This window comes from Marmota flaviventris, chromosome X, assembly GCF_047511675.1.
Source record: "Marmota flaviventris isolate mMarFla1 chromosome X, mMarFla1.hap1, whole genome shotgun sequence".
NCBI classification, from domain to species: Eukaryota; Metazoa; Chordata; class Mammalia; order Rodentia; family Sciuridae; genus Marmota; species Marmota flaviventris.
This window is the reverse complement of record NC_092518.1, coordinates 22,940,004-22,963,570: the sequence shown is the minus strand read 5'-3', so window position 1 is coordinate 22,963,570 and position 23,567 is coordinate 22,940,004. Positions and strand designations below refer to the sequence as shown.

Below are 23,567 nucleotides of genomic sequence, written 5' to 3'. Positions count from 1 at the left end.
CAAAGTAAATGTTCTGTGGGTCACTGGGGGCATGTATCTGAAGGAGATCATGGGACCCTGGCCCTTCCTGTCTTTTACTCTGTTCCCTCACTCATGATGTAAGCAGTTAGCTATGACACACACCCTCCACCATTGCTATCCAGTGCCCTCATCAGAGGTACAAAGCAATGGGGCCAGAAGATCTTGCAATGGGAACTTTAGTATCATGAATAAAATACAACTTTTCTTTTTATAAGTTGATTTCCTCAGGTATTTCACTGTACTAATGTGAAGCTGACTAATACTGATGGCAAAGAACCTTTGTACCTTAACAGAGTTGAAATATTATTCTGAAAGGTTAAAGAATCATTGGAGGATTTTTAAACAGGAGATATCAATATCAAGTTCAGCTTTATGTTTTTTTCTAAGCAGAAGGAAATAAAAATGTCTTATAGCAGGATTGGAGGCAATTAAACAGGTGAGAATAAATGAAAGATTAGATTAAAATGTAGGTAGGGACAATTGGTATCCCAAGTTCTGATTCATCATTAACCCAACATGAAGATCATATATATTCTATAGCTATTAATCTGCCATCATCCCAGCCAAGTGAGTAATCCTTCTCAAAGACAGAGTGAAGCTGAGTTCACAATATCTGTGACCCCAGTTACAAAAATCAATGTCAAAATTGCAAGCATCCCTTCCTTCAAAACACACACTTTACTGCACTAGAATCTTGAAAATGCACTGTTTCCTTCATTTATTTATTCATTTATATCCAGTGCCCACTCACATCCCATATCTCAGTCTCTTTCACTGAACTTTTTGATACAATTTCTATAACCATAAATACACCCTAAATCCTCAGCATCATTTGCCCTGCCACTATCTTAGGTATGTCTATGCCCTTGCATTTCCTACATTTCAGTTATAGGAGTTGGGTTTTTGTTCTTCCTTCCTATTATAGTTTGTAAATAATAGACCATCCATTCTTTTCTCCAAAATCCTAATTTTTAAAAATGTATGACATTTGTTTCTATTCTCTTTTAGCCTCTCTGCTTAATTTGCTGCAACATTCAAATAAGGATTTGATATCTGGTTCATGGATTCTCTCTTCACATGAAATTCTGCCACCACCCTTGATCTCTTCAATATATTTAACAATGACCCATTACAATACCAGTTATGTACATTTCAGGAGGCTAGACTACAAATGACTCACAAATCTTAATGGCTCCTTAATAATAAAGGTTCATTCCTCACTCAGGCTTGGTCAGGGTTTATGTTCTATTATTTTGACACTCCAAAGTGAAGGTTTTATTTCAGTTAAATCACAACAAGCTCAGGCAAACCTCCTCTGACTTCCTCATCAGGTTAATACCACATGATAAAATTTACAAATAAAATCTTATTTGGAGAGATACTGAGGATTGAACATAAAAGGGACTTTACTGCTGAGATACATTCCCAGTCCTTTTTATTTTTTATTTTGAGACATGGCATCACTAATTTGCTGAGACTGGCCTCAAATTTGCAACCCTCCTTTCATAGCTTCCTGAGTTGCTGGGATTATAAGTATTCACCACTGTGTCCAGATGTATTTTTCATTTTGAATATAATCTCTCATTGTGTTCCTTGATCATTTTTCTATAAGTCCTGTGAATGTAGAAGCCATGTCTATTATACTTATGCTATATTCTACAATGATTACCACAGTGCAAAGCACATAATATATGTATAGTTAATATTTACCAGATTAAATAATAGAGAAATGAATAGATTTAGAGGATGGATAGGAATGACATCTAATGCAAGCAAACACACACATACACACACACACGAAGAAAACTGTAAGGAAGAAGTAATAAACATCAGCCATTTATACTGAGATACATAAAAGAAATCAATGAGCAAGTGTTTAATAAACAGGCTAAACCTTTCTAGTTTAGAAATACAAATTTATAAGTTATCAGAGTATCAGTAAACATTGATTAAAAGGGTTAAAATTTACGTCTTAGATTACATTGAAGTTCCTCCTCCAATTTATGTTCCCCTTGTATCCATGCTCTCAACACAATGTGACTTTGGAGCTCCTCCCAACAGAAAAACAACCTATCTTTCTGTCCTTTGAAGGTGGGGTGAATTTGTGACATACTTTGGCCAAAAAAATGTGGCCAAATTTAGGTGTATGCCATTCTGAGCCTAGAAATCAAGAGGACCTGTGTACTTATACTTTCTTTGTGGAACCAATCCCTTCTAGATGATAAATACATGAGTTACTCTGAAGGATTAAAGACCATGTGAAGGAGTGCCCAGTTTTACCATCTGAGGCCATGAAAAACTACATAGAGATAACTACAAAACAAGTGGGAATTCCAAGTAAAAAGAGAACATCCTATTTACCAAAATGGACAGCAGATGTATAAGAAAACCATATGCTTACTGTTTTAACCTACTGGCTTTAAAAAAATATATGTATTTTTAGTTGTTGATAGGTCTTATCTTTTATTCATTTATTTATACGTGGTGCTCAGAATGAAACTCAGTGTCTCACACATGCTGGGCAAGCACTTTAACACTGAGCCACAATCCCAGCCCTAACCTACTGGCTTTTGAAGTGATTTGTTACCCAGCCACAGCTGACAGATACATCATGTAGGAGATAAAATGATATTAAAATGTGAGTATCATCTTTATTATCTTTTATTTTTTGCAATGGGTTAAAGTAGGGAAATTTTCAAACATATGTGAAGATCATGAACACTATATAACTCCTATACACCATCATCTAACTTCAACATTTATCAACATATTTCTAATTTAATTTTATCTATATGTGTAACCTTCACACCAACCACCAAATAGATTATTTTGCAGGAAATTCTGAACATCATATATCTCTTTCTTCAAAGTAAATTTAAGAACATACTTCAGGAATAAAACCAAACTTTTAAAGAAGAAAAAACCCAATGTTCTGCCAGAAACTTGCTAAAGTAATAAAAAAATATTTGTTAAAATTTTTATATAGAATTAATTTTTATATAACCTTGAAATCCCAAGGCTGGAAAGAAAAGGGAAAGCTTGAAAAAAAATCTCTTCCTGACTGATACAGGGGCAGTGCTGGTTCTATATACATTCGTAGGAGGATCCCAGTCTCTTTCTTTAGAATTGGAAAAGAGTTGGCAAACAAAGAGAAGGAAAAGAGACCCAATTGTAATCTGACTTCTAGATGAGACTTATGTTTTTCTTAGGAAAGAAAAAAAGAATAAGCATTATTTTCCCATAAAATAATCAATATAACATAGTGGAGGATGGACAGTGATACAACTTATTACCAAGTTTCAATATACTGAGGAATTTCTTATAGTCAAGTATCTCATAAATGCATCTGTATGGAGGAGAAGAAATTCTTGTTGGCATAGACAAAGAGGAGGCATAATGAGGCAGAAATAAAATTACACATTTAAATCTCCTTCTAAATATACTTTTCCTCAAAATATTCATTAGAATTATTAAGTGATATAATTGATTGAAATGTTTAAACAAAAAGTTTTGGTTAGGGGAAGAGCTAGTTCATGGAATATGTTCTAAATATAGATATTAACAAACCATCAATCAGTGCCAAATAAAAGGTGGGAGAGATTAAAGGTTTTAACTAGATTCACTCATTCATTAATAATAAACAATTTGATAGGTTCTACAGCTAAAATACTTGATATGGTTTCTATTTTAAATTGAAATCTCTGTACAAGGCTTACTGACAATTTGGTTCATGTAATTTATATAAATATACTTTGATATTTACCACCATTTTACATGACAGGCTCTGAGAGATTAAAAGGGTCATCCAAGATTCTTGATGTTAAAAATTTGAAGATTTAGGAACTATTCCATGTCTTCTGGTCCCTAGCCATTTTCTATACTACTGTATCATACTACATTCCTATAATAGATACAAAGAGGCTTCAATATAGTTTCAAATATGTACTAACACTTTTTGGTTATTAAAAAGACCACATATATCCCAGCAACTAGAGAGGCTGGGACAGGAGGATTGTAAGTTTTAGGTAAGTCTCAGCAGATGGTGGTGGGTTGTGGATAAATAATCTAGCTTCCTCCTACCTTGGGTATGATAATTCTGAGGGCATATCTACATTTTCCTACAGAGTTCTCTAGTGAACCTAATTTTACATGGTCCATGAGAGTAAGTAATTTTCTTTGTATCAGGGTTGAACCTTGATACAAAAAAAGCACTTTACCTCTGAGATATATGCTCATCCTTTTTTTATTTTTAAAAATTTTGAGATAGGGTCTTGCTAAATCGATCAAACCCGCAACCCTCCAGCCTCAGCCTCCCTAGTCTGTGGGATTATAGGTATGTGCCACCACATTAGCACTAACTGGTCCTTTAATACTATTATGGTTTTGATAAAAGGTATTCCTCTGGGGTTAGGTCTGTAGCTCAGTAGAAGAGCACTTGCCTAGCACAGGTGAGGCGCTAGGTTCAATCCTCAGTACCATATAAAAAATAAATGAATAAAATAAAGTTCTAAAAATATGTGTCCCTCAAAGGCTCATGTGTAAGAAAATGCAAGAAAGTTTAGAGATAAAATGATAGGTTTAGAAAGCTTTCACCTAATCAGTGCATTAATCCCCTGATAGGGATTAACTGGGTGGTAACTATAGCAAAGTAGGGTGTGGCTTTAGGAGGTGAGTCCCTAGGGAAATGTCCTTGTTGAACAGAATTTTCTCTTTCTTCTTCCTGGTGGCCATAGTCTGAGCTGGTTTTCTCTGCCATACTCTTCAACCTTTATGTTCTGCCTCATCTTAGACCCAGAGCAGTAGAGCCCGCTGTCAATGAACTGAGACCTCTGAAACCCTGAGTGTCAAATAAAGTTTTCCTCTAAAATTGTTTTTGTCAGGTTTTTTTGGTCACAGTGGTGAATAAGCTGATTAAAATAAATACATACTATATTGGGAACTATCCTGACGCATCTAATTTCTACATTCCACCAATGATGCTTTTTTTGGGGTTGGCTTGGGGAAGAGTCCAATCTAAGTCAACCCTATATTTAGATGTTGCTCCAAATGCTCAATTCAGCCTACACACACACTACTGCCAAATGATTTCTCTGACACTCAAGAGTTGATTTTGTCATCTACCTAAATAATTTCCTTCATTTTTCCCAGTACCTTTTTATTGTAAAGTTTTTGTTCTTTAGTTTTGCACCCAAGAGCATGAAGAGTAACTATACATAAGGAAGCAGTCTTATGTTATTTCCCCATCCAGGATCTCCTCTAAACCATCTTTTCCACTTAGCTAAGTTTTACTCCTGTATCAGAACTCAATACTTACATCTTCAAGAAGTTTTTTATGATTTTTATTCTGAATTATAAGCCTCATCTCTGAACCCATTTTACTCTGCTCCTTACTCTCTCATAACCTCTGTCATATCAGACATGAATTGCTGACTGGCAATTTTCTCCCTTGAAATACTATAAGATTATTGGGAACAGAGATTTTGACTTTGACTCTTCGCCATCACTTGGTAAATAACACTCCTAAAAAATGCTGAGATGACTGTATATATCTAGAGTAATTTCCTCTATGAAAATTATCCCCTAAATCAATATGTCCATTGGCAAAGACATAATTCAGATACTTGAACCTGAGAATCTATTCTTGGGTACTTCTCAAATGCATCTGTAAGTTTCTTCTCTACCTTTTTCTATATCTTCCCAGGTATTGCCTTGTACTCTTCACTGCATTCACATATATCTGCTGCTCTTCCCTTTTCAAAGCCCTTTTCCTAAATTACCATTGTTGGCTTCAGCCTACTCCTACTGTGTAAAATAAAATGTCATTTCCACTTCTTTATAAAGAAAAATCCATCTCATATAACCTCAGTGCCCCCTGTTCTATGTATCAATCCCTGAGCCTCCCTGCTTGCAATAGCACTTTGTCATCATATCTCTAACAACATTTGCCACACAGAGATATAGGTAATTCTTTATGAGTCTGTCTGTCTTCCCTGGTTCATTGTGGCATTTTTAGTCCAATTTGTGTCTTACCCATTTTTTCTTGTAGCCTCGGTGGGGGAAAAAACCTAAGCCTCATGTATAGTAAGTGTTTGATATAGCTTTGTTGAAATTATAAAAGAACAATATTTGAATTGATTTGCATATGTGTCTATGCATATAAGTATGTTTATATATATATGGTCTAAATAATTTTAATCTTAGACCCTTATAAACAATCTGGATATACACAGCCTGATATTTGATGATTGGACTATATACCAATGAATCAATTTTAAAGAAAATGATCGATATCCTGCAGAAAATAATATTTTTATGTGAACAACAGAGAAAGTGTCTGAAATAGAAGACATAAATCCTCCCTAATAGGAAAGTAATCCCAAAGGTAACAATGAAAGCCTGTAATGACAAAAATATATTGAGTCCTTTTTCATGTAAGGGCACCAATAAAAACTATAATTCTTTTAAGATCAGAGGTCTAGTTACTGCTCAGAGTAAACAAGTCTATGGCTTCACATTGAAACAAAACAGGAAATTCAGAGCAGTGAATTTTATAGCCTCCTTAAACCAGGGAAGCCACAAACAGCTCTTTCTGATGAGGAAATTATGGCAATTACAAAAATTGTCAAGGGAAAGGCATGACAATATATAAAAATTTCATGGCTTGACTTTAACATCAGAAATTAATATTCATGATAAACATCAGAGTCAAGGACATAGAGCTTTGCACTCTAGAGTTAAAGGTCTTAAACTCTAATTTTAGAGTAGTTGTTAAGTACTGTTTAGACAAACAAAAATGTTATTTCCTCCAGGGGGGCTATTAGTGTAAAGAGAGAGCTGTCATATTCACCTAATTAATGAAAACAACATTTGGAGATCAAGAAAGTTTGATATTTTTGTATCTTTACTTTGTAAGTCAGCCTTTGAACAGGCATCCATAGCAGCAATTTTCATTATAAGAACAGTTACTCCAAAATTCCAATTTAGGGACTAGAACGTTTTTGTTCTTTTGTACAAGCTATCTACAGGGGATTTCTGTACTATGTCAACAAGGTTAAAACACACAAGATTATACTGCACACTATTGCTTTCCTTAATTAAAAACTTTTCAAAATGTTTACTAATCTTCAGTGTTCATTCATTTTAAGATCACAGCAGTGGAATCTGGAAGGCACCCTGTTGTGTCTTCACTACCTAGGATTCCATATGTAAATTGAATGTCAATAAATAGGTAAAAGGTTTTCCTCAAAGAACAAAACAATAACTATAGTCACATTTTAGAAGGTGAATCATCCTTTTTACTAATACTTCTGATATTTCAAAAGGAGAGCTACACCTTTACATTTCTCTATTTTCAATCATTAATTCTTGCCACTCTGCTATGTGCTGAGCACTGTATTAAATGCTGAATGTCCATGATCAGAAGACACTTTCTATAATGCTTTTGATTATATAAGGCACCATGTTCCTGAAATTGTATGAGATGTAAACCTATAATAAGGATCACTATCATCTGAATTCAAGTTCTAACTTTTAATATAAATACAAATCACCTATATGCATGCTAAATGATCAGATTCCTGATCTGTGTTTACTCAGAAATTCTGATTCAATAGATTTGTGGTAGGATCTAGGGACCTTGTTATTTATTTCTGTTTTTCAAACTAGCACCTCAATGATTTCTAATATAATTATACATCTGACCATAATTTAAGAAATGATGAATAATAGTTTTCAAACTTTTTCTTTTCCTTTGTCTTACTGGGGACTGAACCCAGTGTCACTTTGCCACTAAGCTACATCTTCAGTCCTTTTTGAGACAGGGTCTTGCTAACTTGCTTAGGGCCTATGTTTCTGAGGCTGGCCTTGAACTTGCAATATTCCTTCCTCAGCCTCTTGAGGCACAGGGCTTCCAGGTGTGTACCACCATGCCTAGCTCAAACTTTTTTGGTCACATTTTCATTAAATGATCTTAGAAAAACCCTTTATTCATAAATTCTCTTATTATCTTTTAATATACATAGGATCTATAAAAATAACAAAAATTTAAAAAATAAAGTTAACCTCTGTCTTTTGTAAGTTTAAAGAAATGTATATACTATTAGTAGGAAGAAAACATTGTATACTAAATAAAATAAAGTAGAATGAGAATTCACACAATAGAATAAATATTCCATGGTATCATTTGATGAAACAGACTTAAACTTATTTTTTTGGATAATGCACATCAAATATGAATGAAAACAAGTAAAATTTATCCCTGCATTTGATCAAACACATCTTTAAAAAATGATAGCCCTATAAAACATTCCAATTATGTTAAGTGATTTAAAATTGCTACTGTATATTGCTTTGGTTCTTTTCAATGAAAAATATATCAACTTGGTTTAAGCTTTAAACTTAGAAATTACTCTAAGACAAGCATAAGGGGAAAATCTTGGATTTCAAAGTCCTTGATTTTTTTCAAACTCAATTTCAGACTATCCCTTTGTTTGGCATATAGGTCCTTTGTACACCATGTGCCATTGCATCATACTACAATTGGGAAGGCAGAGAAGTGAGCCTTTCTTCTCTAAAAGGGAAAAAGTGCTATTGTGAGATATTAGAAATTTTAGGCAGGCATTAACATGAGAGCTGAATTTCTGGAGATGAATTTCCTTCAAACTACTCTGGTGGTACATCCCTTGGGAATTCTTTGGCTGCAGGAAAAGTACTCAGATTTCAGCTGGAAGAGCTCAGCCTTTGAGGATGAGCATATACAGCATGTGGGCTAATTCAGCCCATTAGCTCATCTGAAGGCACACTGAACTTTTCTTTCCTAAATATCACAGCACAAAGGCTCTTTTCAAGAACAGATTTCCATCTATAGGAATCTATTCTAGTCTATCTTAATTCTAGTTTGGCTTACTTCACTGCTATACTCCCAGTGTGTAGGACAGTGAATGGTATAGAAGAGATGTTTAATAGTATACTTGAATGAATTAAACAGACAAAATATAAAAATAATTTCTAGCCATTGGAATCACATTAATTTAGATATAACTAATTCCAAAGCTTTCATAGAAATATAAAAATATTCTTGTTTTATTGTAAATTAATGTAAATTATTTACCACTTCACCATTTATGGAACTTATTTATAGATTCAAGACCAGAAAGATAGCTTAAACTTCAGGTATTTAGGGTAAATGGGGTAGGCATCTGTTGTCAGGATACTGTGATAGTTCTTCAAATAAAATAGCCATTGGAAATCAAGTGATAATTGAATAAATGCCTTAAACATTTAGAGCAAATAGAGGAAGATCTGAATTATTTAAAAAATAAATCAATTACAAAAAATATAAATTTTTTTGAGTTACATTCATTAAGGAATCAGGAAATCCAGTTTTATTTTGAATACTTCTAATCATTAGCTGTGAGTTTTTAGTAAGCTACTAATTAACCTTTCTAGACCTGTTTTGTTGTTGTTAATGTATAAAATGAGGCCATTTCTAAAATCCATTCCATCTGAGGCAAGGCTAAATAAAAGCTATCCAGAAGAGTTTCTATTTTAATGAATATCCAAGAATGGCTTGAAACAACCTTTCAAAATAATGGCTAAGATCCACATGTAGCTATTTAAAATAAAATAGCATTAAAACATTCAGCTCTTCAGTTGCACTAGGACCATGTAGGAAATTTGGAAATGGAAACCACATGCTGAGAATGGAAAAACATAAGTCTTGGAACCTGGGCCATGCAATAACCTAAAACTGTCATAAAAATACAGGAATGCCTATATTATAACTATAAGAGAATAAACTATCTTGCTTTGACCATTTTTCTGAAATATGAAGTCTAACTAATCCAATGTGATGTGATGTTGCTTTCAAATGATGCTTTTTTTTTTTTTTGGTTTTAGGAAAATGCCTTACTTTGAAATCATTTGACCAGATTTCAAACATTACTCATTCACTCCATAACCTTGACTCTTTCTTTTCTGGGACTGTCATTTATGACCCTCATGGAGAAAATGGATAGTTTCAGATCTGTAATTGTGAGGTATAATGAAATCAGTTAAATTCTTATTCAATGACCTATTTCAAGTTTTTATTTTATAACCTCAGATTCTATATCATGTAGTAGTTACTAAATGGAGGCCTGCCTGAAAGCCAGAAATTTCACTATAAAACCAGCATAAATCTAGGCCAGAGCAAACTGATAAGAAACACCATAGTGATTCTTCAACTATTTTTTTAAAGAAGGTGAACATAAGGAGGTTGTGTGTATGCTAATTATAACTCAGATAACTACTTCCTGGGCAATGAGAAATTTCCTGGAAACCAAAACTAGAGATATTTGAAAGAGCAGGGATTTTGCCAGCTATTTTTTCTTCAGAAATGTTGGTGAGATAACTCTACAATTGCTTGTGACTGTGACATGGATATGAGCAGAGGGAATAGCTATTAAGGACAGGAGGCTGGGGGAAGGGGTAGTGGTATTGATTATATTAACATTCCTTTACCATATCAAAAACTGTTAAATAAGGAAGGCTATGGAGTTTAAGAAAATGGAAGGTTGTTTAAGTGCATGCATTAATCATTCAACATATACTAGTAGAGTGCTTATCAAGCACCAAGCAAACACAGGATATTGAGTCATCTCCATATATGTGGAGGGATACTTTTAGGCTATTAAAAAAGTTACTAACTTTCCCTCAATATTTGTCAATATTTCTTTCTCAGGGTAGCAGATGCTTTTGGTATTACACCTATAATTTCTTCACCAACTGTTGTCCTCTTCCTGCAGCTGCTGGGGGTGTTGGCTGGTCAAGGCTCACACCTTTATCATTTTCTGAAGAATCACCTTAGCATGACAAAAGCCACCTGGTTAGAGATGCCTGCCAAGTACCAGCCCACATCCCTTGCTTCAAGGCAGGATAAATCCTGTGATGCAATTTATACTCCAGAACTTCCTATGGGATTAGGCTGAGACTGGAGTTTTGAAAACATATATTTGCCTAGCTCTTTCCTCTGCAGGTTTCTCCTAGCAACACCCCCTCAATAGATCACTTGCATAAGAATTCCTCTTGGGCTTAGCTTTTGGGGAAATCAATTTAAGATCCTTAGTAATTGTAGCATTTATATCAGGCACATGGGTAACTAATAATGAAAGCCTCATATATAAACCACTATTGCAGCTTGGCTTAATTATATGAACAAGTTCTTGCCTATAAAATGTAAGCAGAAACAATGCGAGAAACCTCTGGGACTTGTTCTGAAATATAAGAAGGATCATGTTTTTTGTTCCTTTCATTCTGTATCTTACAGCTTAAAATAGTATGGATCTGATAGAGTTTTGACTTGGAAATAACAATGAGAACCATAGTCTAGAGGGAGCAGGATACGAAATATAGAAGAAACCTGAGGCCTAGACAATTAGGTAGCCAACGTATCAGCTCTGAAATTCTTACAGATTGTCTTTCCCCTGAGAAACAAAATTCTTTCTTTAAGTCATTGATATTTATAACATTCTTATATTCAATAACCTGTTCCCAAACTGTAACAATTGATTGAAAGATTCTTGTCTGTTTACATATATGTGTAAACAGAAATGCAAACATGAAAAGTTTCATCTCTGCCCTTAAGAAACTACTGGTCTAATAAAGAGAGTAACAAGTAGACAAAGAAACTAGACAGGACCTCATACCCCTTCATTTATTCATTCAAATGCTGCATGGGAAAGCAATGATGGGGTAACTGTATTTAAGTGTTTTTTAGTGTGATGGGGTAAAGTCTAAGTAATTTTATTGCTTAAGACCCTGAGGTTTGTGGTGAAAACATTTAGGTTTGTATGGAAAAGCATTAAGATGTTCTAGCTATCTCACAACAACATCTAAACAAGGTCAAAATATATCCAAGCGAATATAATCAGTGATGCATTTTTTCCTTCCAAAACTATTATTGAATTTTTTTCTTTGCCATTACTATCATTAATATTCTAACCATAGTCCTCATTGCTTCATATCTCTACTAAATCTCCATGCTTACTTTTTTATGTTCCAGTTTCACTAAACATTCATAAATTGCTGCAAGATACTTTAATAATCCTTTGAACCATCACATACAAAACAAAAACAATATCCCCATTTTGTTACTTTATCAGGAATAGATTGTGGCATTTTCCTTGTCAATAACAACAGAAACTACTATTGTTGATTTAACTATTTGCATTTTGCAAGGCATTTTCTAGATGAGGATTCAGAAAACTATGGCCCAGAGCCCAAATCCACCCCCTCACCTATTTTTTCTAAATAAAGTTTTATTGGAACACAGCCATAGCCATTCATTTATGTATTGTGTATGGATGCTATCTCATTATAACAGCAGAATTGAATGGTTGCAACAGCGATTGTATGGCCTGCAAATTCTAAAATTTTTACCACCTGGTGGTTTTCAGAAAAATTTGAAAGCCCATGTTCTGGATCATTACTTAATTTGTCATGTCCTCATGAAAACTTTGTAACAGAGAAATCTGTCCTAATTATACTTTTGCTAGCCATGAGTTCTGTTCAACCACAGGTCTTACATGAGCTCTTTTAAGAATAATCACTCCCTCTATTGTATGTTTTACATTCATTGAGCTTATTTTCTTATTTATTTTACTTGATAACCACATACAAAATTAGTGTTAGAAAGAGGCTTGGATAATCTTAGCTGCTTCATCTTCAACTTTTTTACTCCTCTAAAATTTTGCTGATCAGTAACTATTCCTTTAATAGGACTATTAATATTTTTACTCACTTATTGCATCAACACTAGCAGTTAACTTTTTTGAATAGATTTTTACAAGTAAAGACAATAATTGCAGTAAAAAAATATAGTCACTAACATAGTCTCACTGCATTATAACTGACCTGCTCACCTGACTGATATATTTGCAAATTAAAATTTTCCTCATCTTGCTGAGTTGTAGCTAAGTGGCACAGTGCTTGCTTAGCATGCATTGGCCCTGGGTCTGATCTCCAATATTGCAAAATTGAATGAATAAATAAATAAGATAAAAATCAAATAAAATTTCCCTAATCCTAACTACCATTTATAACACATCATACACATTGAATAACATTTGTGAAATATGAAAAACTATGTATTTTATTCATGATTGAAAAAGGCACATAGTGATGTATTTTACCTAAAATGCAAAAAAAGAAATCTCAGAATTAACCTTTATTTACATATTATGTTACAACTGTATCATCTTTTTTCAGTAGTCTATCTACTCCATAAAAATTTGAGGTTTTGTGCAGGAAATATATAATTCCATATTTGCAATGAACATGCCATTATTGATTTCAAAGAATTCTCAAAGATTTCTCTATGAGGGATATTAGACTAAACTTTTCTTCATCCAGTGACCTAGGATGCTACCTTATTTCAGTTCATCAGAATTCATTTCATCTTCTTAGTACAGAAATTAAGCTGTTATGCTGAACACATGTACTACTTGAATGGTTAAAAAAATCAGTATATCCAATAGGCAATTTAGATAGGATCAGGTTTTTACTTCTGTCAATTGGGTTTGCTGTTTTTGAAATGAAAATATTCAGAAAAATAGCAATTTAGCTAATTATGGTCCTATTTAGAAATAGTTTGATCCTTTAGAGAGTGGCTTCATGTCTTAGATGTGACAAAAAGGCAAAACAGTCTCTGCTCTAGGTTGATCTAACACTTTAGTGCCATGTTCAAGCATTATCAATAATGAAACTGGAAAACCTATTGAAGACTATTATGGCAAGAAAGATTATCTTCTGCAAAAAATATAAAGAAAGAGTATTTAATTTACAGTTCTATAATGTTAATATTCCAACCATAAAGACTCTACACCCAGACTGAAAATCTTACTTTAAAGACTTCCACTTGTATATGGCTTTTTAAAAGGGCTAGCTTATATAGGTTTAATTGCATTTTTTATAACCTATAAATTAAAGCTGATGTTCTCAAGGGTATACTCTGATTTCAATTATGAAAGATAGTTTAATAATTAGAGAACCAGGACTGTGAAATTACATTAGGTCCTTGGAACACATATGCATAAGATCATTAAAATTTCTGGTAGGATATAAAACATTTATATGGACATTGATTGCCCTGAACAAATTATGAAGACCCTTTTGTGTGTATATATTTTAGACTTTATAAAATGATACTGACATTATATATCCTTTGATCCAAAAATTATTTGATTTTTAAAAATCACAAAAATAAAAAAATATTGAAATTATTTTCTATCATACAGACTAAAATAAATAAGTTGTTATACTACATTTATAGTAGTTACTCATTGCAGTCTATTAGATCTAACATTTTATTACTTTCTATTGTTACTTGCTGATAATGAAGGTATATTTTGAAAAAAAAAAAAGGAAACTATCTTTTGGAATACCAAAAAGCATGATTCAGAATATGTAGTCCATAACTAGTTTTAGTTTCCAATAGGTGTTGTAAGAAAAACAATTATATCATTTTCTCAGGGAAAATGATAAAATTATACAATTTTCTCAATTCTGTTTATAGTCATTTTTTTCTAAAAGGTATTCTAAAGAATGTCAATTCTAATTACTCATTATTTCATTTTATAAATATTGAGAGCCTTTTGTGACAAACAGCTCAAATTGATTCTGAGGGGTAAAAATGTCAGTGGAAATGTGTTTGGGATACAACACATTCTCTATGATACAGCAAAGGTAGCTAAGATGGTCTACTAGGCAAAGCCTAATACTATCTAGGAAAAAGTTGTGTAGAATTATTGGTACTTTTTCCTCTAGCAACACCAAACTTGAACACCAAGTTACAGAGGAATTTACCTTTAAAATATGTTAGGTTGCAGTTTCTTCTTAATAGACTGGTTAAAAATTTAATACATAAAAGCCTCATAGCAGAGTTCCTACAGGAATTTTATTACCTTATACTAAAATGGACAGATAAAGTTCAATTTTAAATATGATCTCTAGGTCCTTAACCTTCCATAGAAAGAGAGAAGCTATAACCAGGAACCACTTCTAATAGGCAGAATTACGCTCTTAACAAGATATGGGTGAAGTGTGCCCAGCTGAACTTAAGAATTGCTATGGGCCAGTGACTGCCCTGTAATTCTCACATCCCATCCTCAATTGCAAATGGGACTATTTAGTTTAGTAATGCTATTCCTGTATTACCATTGTATACTGGGACTGTGAGAGACAGATACTCTGTTTTCTTAGTTCAGTTTTGAATGAACAGGAGTCATTCCTAATCAGTTGCAATCAGGAAACTAAGTGTGAAGAATTTGATTTCCACCCAGAAATGACTTAGATAGTTATATTGTGGACTCCTAAGCTGACCTTGGTGACATAGTAAAATAAGACTTTGTGAGGTCTTAGGAATGGGATGAATGTACTTTGCATGTGTAAGGGCATGGATTACTAGGGACAAATAGACAAAGTTTATTTGACTTTTACTTTGGTGGCATTACCAATGGGCCAAACTTCACAGAATATAAGTCCTTGTAAGACTCTTCCCAAGTTATCTTTAATTTGACTCATGGAACATTACTAAGCATAGGAGAGAGACCCAAAGAGTTCACAGAGACAGAAACAGGCTGAGCCAACCCTGCATCCCAGTAGATTCCAGCCAATGTGGCTACGGACAACATCAGTAGAAAAATTATCCAGCTGAGTACAATCTACATTGCAGATTCTGTGAAAATAAACGGCTTTGTGTTAATCCTTAAATTTTCCTATGTTTTCTATCTCCAATTGATCACTGAGATAATCATCTTTGGAGCAATTTGAGAAAGGTAGAAAATAAACAAACTGGATTTGCTTTAGCAAATAAATATATATTATTAGGGTAGGCAAAGAAAAAATGAATTTCAGATGAAGGAACAAAAAGTGAAAATTCGTGCATTAATCTACAAAGAGCAGGCAGGACTGTGAGAATTTTCATGTCATTTCTCAAGTCCTGAGATCCCTAGAAAGTCCTTTTTTCCATTTTTTTTTTTTTTTTTTTTTGGTACCAGGGATTGAATTCAGGGGCACTTGACCACTGAGCAACATTCCCAGGCCTATTTTGTATTTTATTTAGAGACAGGGCCTCAATTTGGCTGAGACTGGCTTTGAACTTGCAATCCTCCTGCCTAAGCTTCCAAAGCCACTGGGAGTACAGGCCCTCACTTTTGATTTGTGGTGTTATATCCAGGATTTTTAGTTGTAGGAGGAGAACTTGGAGGCAATTTTCTATTCCATCTTGGCAGATCCTAATGTATTCTAAACTATATTCAAAGTATCTATCTCAATTTATTGTACACTTATTTTCTCTTATGTGAACTGCTTGAGTAGAAAAACTTAGAAATCTTTATAATACTAACATTAACATAGTACTTATCAGTACTTATCACAGAATTATCAGTAGATGTTTGTTAAATGGATGAATAAATAAATGGATTTCACTGAGTATTTTTTGATAGATGCACTGCACTTTCAATGAGAAAAAAAGATTTCCTTGATCTCAAAAAGAAACTCATGACTTAGGCAAGGAACAAGATACTAGACACAACACATTATAGATGCAATTTGAAAAAAATGATTTAGATATTGCTAACTTAAATCCAAACATCTCTCATACCTCTATATACTAAAAATGTTCATGTTGAAATGAAAATTAAAAAGATAATACCATTTATCAATACTCCAATGAAATTAATTTTTAGGTATAAATTTCAAAATATGTGTATAGGATTTGTATGCTGATAATTACAAATACTAATGAAAGAAATCAAAGAAAACTCCTACAGAAATGAAGAGTTATACTATGTTCATAGATTCAGAGACTCAAGATGATAAAGATGTCAGATCTTCTTGAATTGATCTATAGGTTTCATACAATTGCTATTGAAATTCCTGGAAAGTAGAGATGGGAATGTAGCTCAGTGCTAGAGCACTTGCCTAGATGAGCATGGCACTAGGATGGATCCCCAGAACCACAAAACAAGAAAAAAAAAAGAAATTCCAGTGAGGTTTGTGTGATTATAAATAAGATCATGATGAAATTTATAAAGAAAACAAGCAGCCCACAATAGTTAACTAGCTATAGTAGCTTTGCAAAGAAAAACAAAGAGGACTCACTTCACTTGATATTTAAGCCTACCATACAGATACACAAATCAAGTACCATAGTATTGGCAGATGGATGGATATATAAGTATAGAATAAAGAATGAAGAAATCAACACATAAACCTGCACAGTGGATTTTGAAAAAGAAGTGCAAAAGCAATTCAACAGAAGAAGCATAGTCTTGTTCAACAAATGGTGTTGAAGCAACTTCCTGTCCATGGAAAACAACTAAAACTTGACTTAAGTAAATCTCATAGCTTAAACAAATACTAACTCAGAAAGGGCTTACCAACTTAAATGTAAAGTATAAAGCAAAACATATTTTGACATATCTTCTACTTTAATAATTAAGCATTGAAAATAAGAAAAAAATCATTATGGCCAAGAGCTAGACAAAGAATTCTTATATGTCATAACAAAAGCATGATTTTTAAGTAGAAAAATTCATAATTTGAATCTCATTGAAATTAAGAATATTTCCTTTACAAAAGAACATAAGATGAAGAAAACATAAATTACATTCTTGCAGAAAATATTTGTAAATCACTAATCCAAAAAAGGGAATTGTATCCAGACATACAAAACTACTTAAAACCATAATAAAGAAGATACAAAAATTCAATTATAAAATTAACAAATACATGGGCAGAAATATTACTGAAGAGGAATGAGATGGCAAATAGCACACAGAAAAGCTTGCCATCCTTAGTCATTAGAGAAATGCAAATTAAAATCCAATAATATACCAGGATAAGCCTATGAGAATGGCTAAAATTAAATACAATGACAACACCAAATACTGCAAGTATGTGGAGAAACTGTACTATTGTTAGTAGGGATGTAAAATGGTACAGTGACATTGGAAAATAGTTTTGCAGTGTTTTATAACTAAACATGCAGCTACCTTACAATTCATATTTACTCTTGAATATTTATCCTAGAACAATGTAAACTTATTTTTACCCCATATTCTTGTGTGAATGTTCATAGAAGTTTTATTTTTAATAGCCCCAAACTGGAAACAACCCAGATGCCATTCAGTGGGTACTTGTATGTGCACTAGCATGCCCTTATCATGGAAAAGTCTTCAGCAATAAAAAGGATAAAATATACTTACATACAATATTTTGTATGGATTGCAAGGGAATTATGCTGAATGAAAAAATCTAATTCCAAAATGTGTATATTGTATGATTTCATTTATACTGCAATTTACAAAATTATAAATAGGAAGATTGCATTAGTAGTGGCCAGTGATTTAGAATTGGGTAGAGAGAATTATAACTATAAAATGACAAGAGGAGAATCGCATGAAGTGGTGCTATTGTCTTATATCTTGAGAGAATTGAGTCAATATCCTGATTATGATAGTGTACTACTGTTTTGCAAAATGTTACCATTGAGCAAATTTTGGTAAAGGATATGTGGATCTTTCTATATTATTTCTTGCAACTGAATATGATTCTGCAATTATCTCAAGAACTACATTTTAATTAAAATGCTGTGTCAAATGATTTACCATGGCTTGGAGCCTTGGCATATGCCTATAATCCCAGTGATTTGGGAGGTCAAAGAAAGAAGATCTCAAGTTCAAGGCCTACCTCAGCAATTTAGCAAGACTCTCGGAATTTGGCAAGACCCTTCAAAATAAAAAGGACTGGGAACAGAGAGTAGTTGTAGAACACCCATAGATTCCATCCCTAGTATCCTCCAAAACAACAACAACAACAACAAAACAAATTTAAAAATGTGTTAACATTTTTGGTGGCACTGGGGTACTTGTATGTGCAATAGCTAACTCTGCATATAAAACTGCTAATAGGGCATGACTCTGAAAATATGATTCAAAAATTAAGAGGTGAAGAATATAGGGAAATTTATTTTTTTGTAAAATAAAGTTGTTTCTATAGATGACAATACAAAAAAACCCAAAATATTACACGGCTTTTTCATGAAACAAAGTAAGGTAAAAATTCAAGGAGAAAATATTTTAAAAGCCATTTACCATGGAATAAAGAATTACCTAACATTATTCTTTCAAAATAAAGGTAAGGGGGCAGAAAAACTTTTGTTCATTATAATGATAGTTATCTGAACTATTTCCATTATTAGCAACATTTATTTGTGTATGTTTAGGTATAAATGCAAATTATCTATACGCAAAAGGCTTGTTAAGCCATTTAATTGATAAGTTACTGCACAGAACAACAATAGTATCTTTGAATAGAAGCTAATATGTTCAACTTCTGAAATTCTTTGAAGTGGATTATTTAAATAATAATAATAATAATAATAATAATAATGGTGATTATTTCTGGCCTAGTAGCTAGCAATGTGCTAAAATGTCAATGCCCTTGGACTTCCCTCACATCAACACCAAGGCTTGCTATTTCAACTGCTGTTTATAAAGATTTGGAGTATCTCTTTTCAATTTGGAAGACATAGGAAGCTCATTAGCTTCAAATCCATTGGCATACTTGAATTTTTTTAAAAATTAATTTGTTCTAATTTGTTGTACATGACATCAGAAGGCATTTTGATTCATAGTACACAAATGAGGCACAACTTTTCACTTCTCTGGTTGTACACAAAGTAGAGTGGCAAGTTTCTTTTTTTTTTTTTTTTAGTATATTACTTTCTCATGGATGCCATTTGACACACATTAAACTTTCAGCCTTTGTCTTTTAGTTTCACCTTCCATTTAAATGTAGAAACATGAAAATATGACAAACATCATTGTTTTGGAAACTTCAGCCCTTCATTCACTCTTATAAATACACATAATTCTGGGGCATTTCAATGAGGTTTCTTGGAGCATTGAATCTAACCATATATTTAAACACACAAAAGAAATGCAATTCAGATTACTAATGTGCTACATTATTTTTCCATCAACAGTAAATAATGAAATGAAGTGTTAGACTCTGGAAATTCAACTCAATACTAATCTCACTCAAATAAGGACACACATTTGCCTATCTTGAAGAATTACCTCCACACGTGCAAAATTAATCATAGATAACAACTTTAAAAAATAATCAGCAGATAAGAAATTAAAATCAAGTGACTTCGTATAGTGAGAACAGCTGGTTCAATCAGTACTCTTTAACTGTAATAGCATGACATTATTTATCAATGCCCCCACAGAACCTCTATTCTATTAAGAATTATGTTTGAACATATAATAATTGGTAGATCCCAAGATAAAGAACAAGTATTGCCCAAGGAACAACACATTTGTTATTTTAAAAATCCAGTGGAAATTTATCTCAAATACAACTATTTATAATCCAATACATTTTCCAACATTAACTCTAATGTATGTTATCAGTGTTTAAAGATACATTTATGTCTAAATTTTATAACTTTGACCTAGTTTAACGTCTTAAGACATTGGAAGCCACAGCTCAGCATGAAGATAATTGTTATAGGTGACTGTGATAAGGAAATATGGTCCTTATAAGTAGGAATGGGAGGAGCCAATCATAATTTCAGAAGTAGAAGTTGAATTTTTATTTGAAAAAAAGAAATACTAGGTGCTTCAGAAGTCTCAGCATGGCCAAGTCAGTCTCTCCAAGTCAAGAATCAACTTGTCTCAGAGTTTTCTTTATTTATTTGAATAAGATGAAATATAGAAAGCCAAATAAATAGATTTAAACACACCTTCCATATGCCTATATCTAGCTTTCTAATGTTCTAATAGTATAATGACATTCATGATCACTCATGCAGGCTATGATTCATAATCCATGAATGGCTAAATGCTTAAACTGAGATTTTTTTAACTGCTAATGTGTTACATGGATACTGTTTCAATGCATTATCATTAAACAAACTGCATATGTTTCTTCCGCAAGCTGACAAAGATGTGAAGATGTGTGATGAGTTTTCTTGGGGATAATGGCACAGACTTTGTTATTAACTTTGGTATTGGCCTTGAGAGACTCAGAAAAAAAATTTGGGTATTGATCTAGCAATTTTAGTTAACAAAACAATACAGAACACAATTTTTATATTCCCTAACTTGGCAATGCTGTCTTCCTCTTCCTGTGCACATACACACATTACCTAAATCATCTTTGCAGATGTGTGTGAACCAGAGGTATCTCTGCTCTATCTGTCTGTGAAGGGCAATAACAAAATGTTACAACCCATTTAGCAATAAACTATGCATCCTTTCTGCAAGTCTTTGCTTACATTTTATTTCCAACATTTTACCTCCTGTATAAATTTTATTTCATAGTCTTTAGTAATTTCTGGCAACATAAGTAGATACCCAGATGGCATCTCTTTTCTCCATAAGCTAGAAATAATGTCTCAATATAAATTCCAATCCCATCTTTTTTATGATTTAGCTTCTAAATTTTAGAAAGCAGCAACACAAGCAAATATTGAGACAATACCTTTAGCTGAAAGATATAGCAACAGATTTTAAGTATGAGGATGTAGCATGTGATTGCATTGATACAACGGTAATGGAATTAAAACAATACCTGATGACACAGGCGTAAAGACCACTGTCCTGCAGCAATGTTGGTCGGAACCAAATGGAGTCTTCTTCCTTGCTCATTCTACTTCCATCAAAGGCAATTGGCTCTTCAAAGTCTCCAGGACCAGAGCTTTTGTACCACATCAAACTGAGTCCAGCACTTTGGGCAAGGGAGTAATTTGCTCTGATATAACCATAAAAAAGTGCGCATTTGATTCGAACAGGCTCTCCCACCAAAACTTGGTATTTCTTGATGTCAACAGACCAATCCGTGCATCCATCAGCTACAGTAAAAAGAGAGAGACAAAAAACATTAGATAAAAAATTAAGCAATGAGTTCATTCATTCATTCATTTAACAAATGTCTAATAAACATCTACATATATGCATATTTACTCAAGACAAAGAAAATGTAACAGGGAAGAAAACTCAGAAGGAGCATGAAAAGTAGTTTACCCTGCTAGTAAACAATGTATTCTTTACTTAGTCTGCTCCTGCTGGTACTTATTTTTACTTTATAACAGTAGGTTCATTAGTATTTATTATCCCTCAGTTCTTAATATACTTCTTTGCCTGCTCTGTGAAAATAGATTTGGACCCTAAAAATATTTCCTTTGCTAGCAGGTATTCAAGCTTTGTCAGTAGAGGGTGCTGGAGAGACATTACAGGAGGAAAGGGTTTTGCTTCCTAGTCCCAGCATGCTTGCTTGACAGGCTCTTATAAGTGTGCAAGTCTTCTCCAGCAGCTGGCTCCTGCAGGCAGCAGCTTGACATTTTTTTTAAGCAGAGTCTCAGGTAAGACAACTTCTCATGAACAGCTTTACCAAGAATATAATAGGGAGTGTCTGTGTGAACTTCCAGAGGGCAGGTTTCTAACAAGTTCTGATAGCACAGCACTTCAGTGACTTCTGCCATTCAGTTAATCATTATTTTACCTTTCCAATAACACTTGAAACTCTACTTATGAATAGAAGTATTGGAACTTTTCTTTGGGTGGTCTGTCTCATCCCTAGGGATTATAGCAGTTACTCTTCTACTCCTTCATGTTATTTTTTGCTATGATCTGAATGTGACCTCAATTCATAATTTGAAAAACTAACAACCAATGTGATGGTGTTTGAAGATTAGACCACTGGGAGGTAATTAGAGTAAGATGAGGTCATGAGGCTGTGGCTTTTCTAATAGGATTAGAGCCCTTATAAGAAGAGACTTGGGAAATTGTCCCTTGTGCTCACAAGACAAAGAAAGAATGTAGTCATCTGCAAGCCAGGAAGAGAGTCATCACCAGAAACCAACTATCTGGCTTCTTGATTAAGAGCTTTCCAACTATCAGAACTAGGAGTAATAAATTTCTATTTATCGAAGCCATTTAGTCTATGATATTTTGATATGGCAACATAAACAGAATAATACATATTTCTTTCATACTAGCCATTCCTTTCATTACTCTAATCTGTTGTTGCATTTAATACTTATTTATAAAATATTTATCTTACAAATTACTATGCAGATTTTTCTTGCTGATATGACTCTGACTGATAAAATCAGGAATGAAGATCTTATAGCTAACAAAATAGCAAGAAATAAAATAGAGCTGTTATCAAGACAATAAATTAGGCATCACTCAAAATATGTGAATGATGAACAAAAGGCAAAGACCAAGAATTAAAGGACCTCTAATAGCAGTAACAAGCAGTGTTCAACTCCACAAATGAAAAAGAAGTCAACCCAAATGCTGTGAGAACAGGATGAACAACTTAAAATTCAAGAGAAGGAAAAATGATCGAAATGAAAAGAAATATGTACATTAGAACAAAGAAGACAAATAACAAGACACTGAATTAATTATTAATTTAAAAATAATTTGTACTATCTACTAACAACTTATATATTCACCAGTGAATTTACAAATTTTGATTTATGTTTCACA

General features: G+C 33.2%; 1 protein-coding gene across 1 annotated transcript in view; it reads right to left on the bottom strand.

Annotated features, from left to right (window-relative positions):
• The window catches only part of Il1rapl1 (interleukin 1 receptor accessory protein like 1), a 614,687-nt gene extending 592,135 nt beyond the window's left edge, over positions 1–22,552 (bottom strand). Inside the window, exons 1-2 of the mRNA XM_071606054.1 lie at positions 22,462–22,552; positions 21,643–21,922 (exon numbers count right to left, since the gene is read on the bottom strand). Coding sequence (XP_071462155.1) covers positions 21,643–21,922; positions 22,462–22,552 — 371 coding nt within the window. The remainder of the gene's footprint in view (positions 1–21,642; positions 21,923–22,461) is intronic.
• Positions 22,553–23,567: the final 1,015 nt, after the last annotated feature.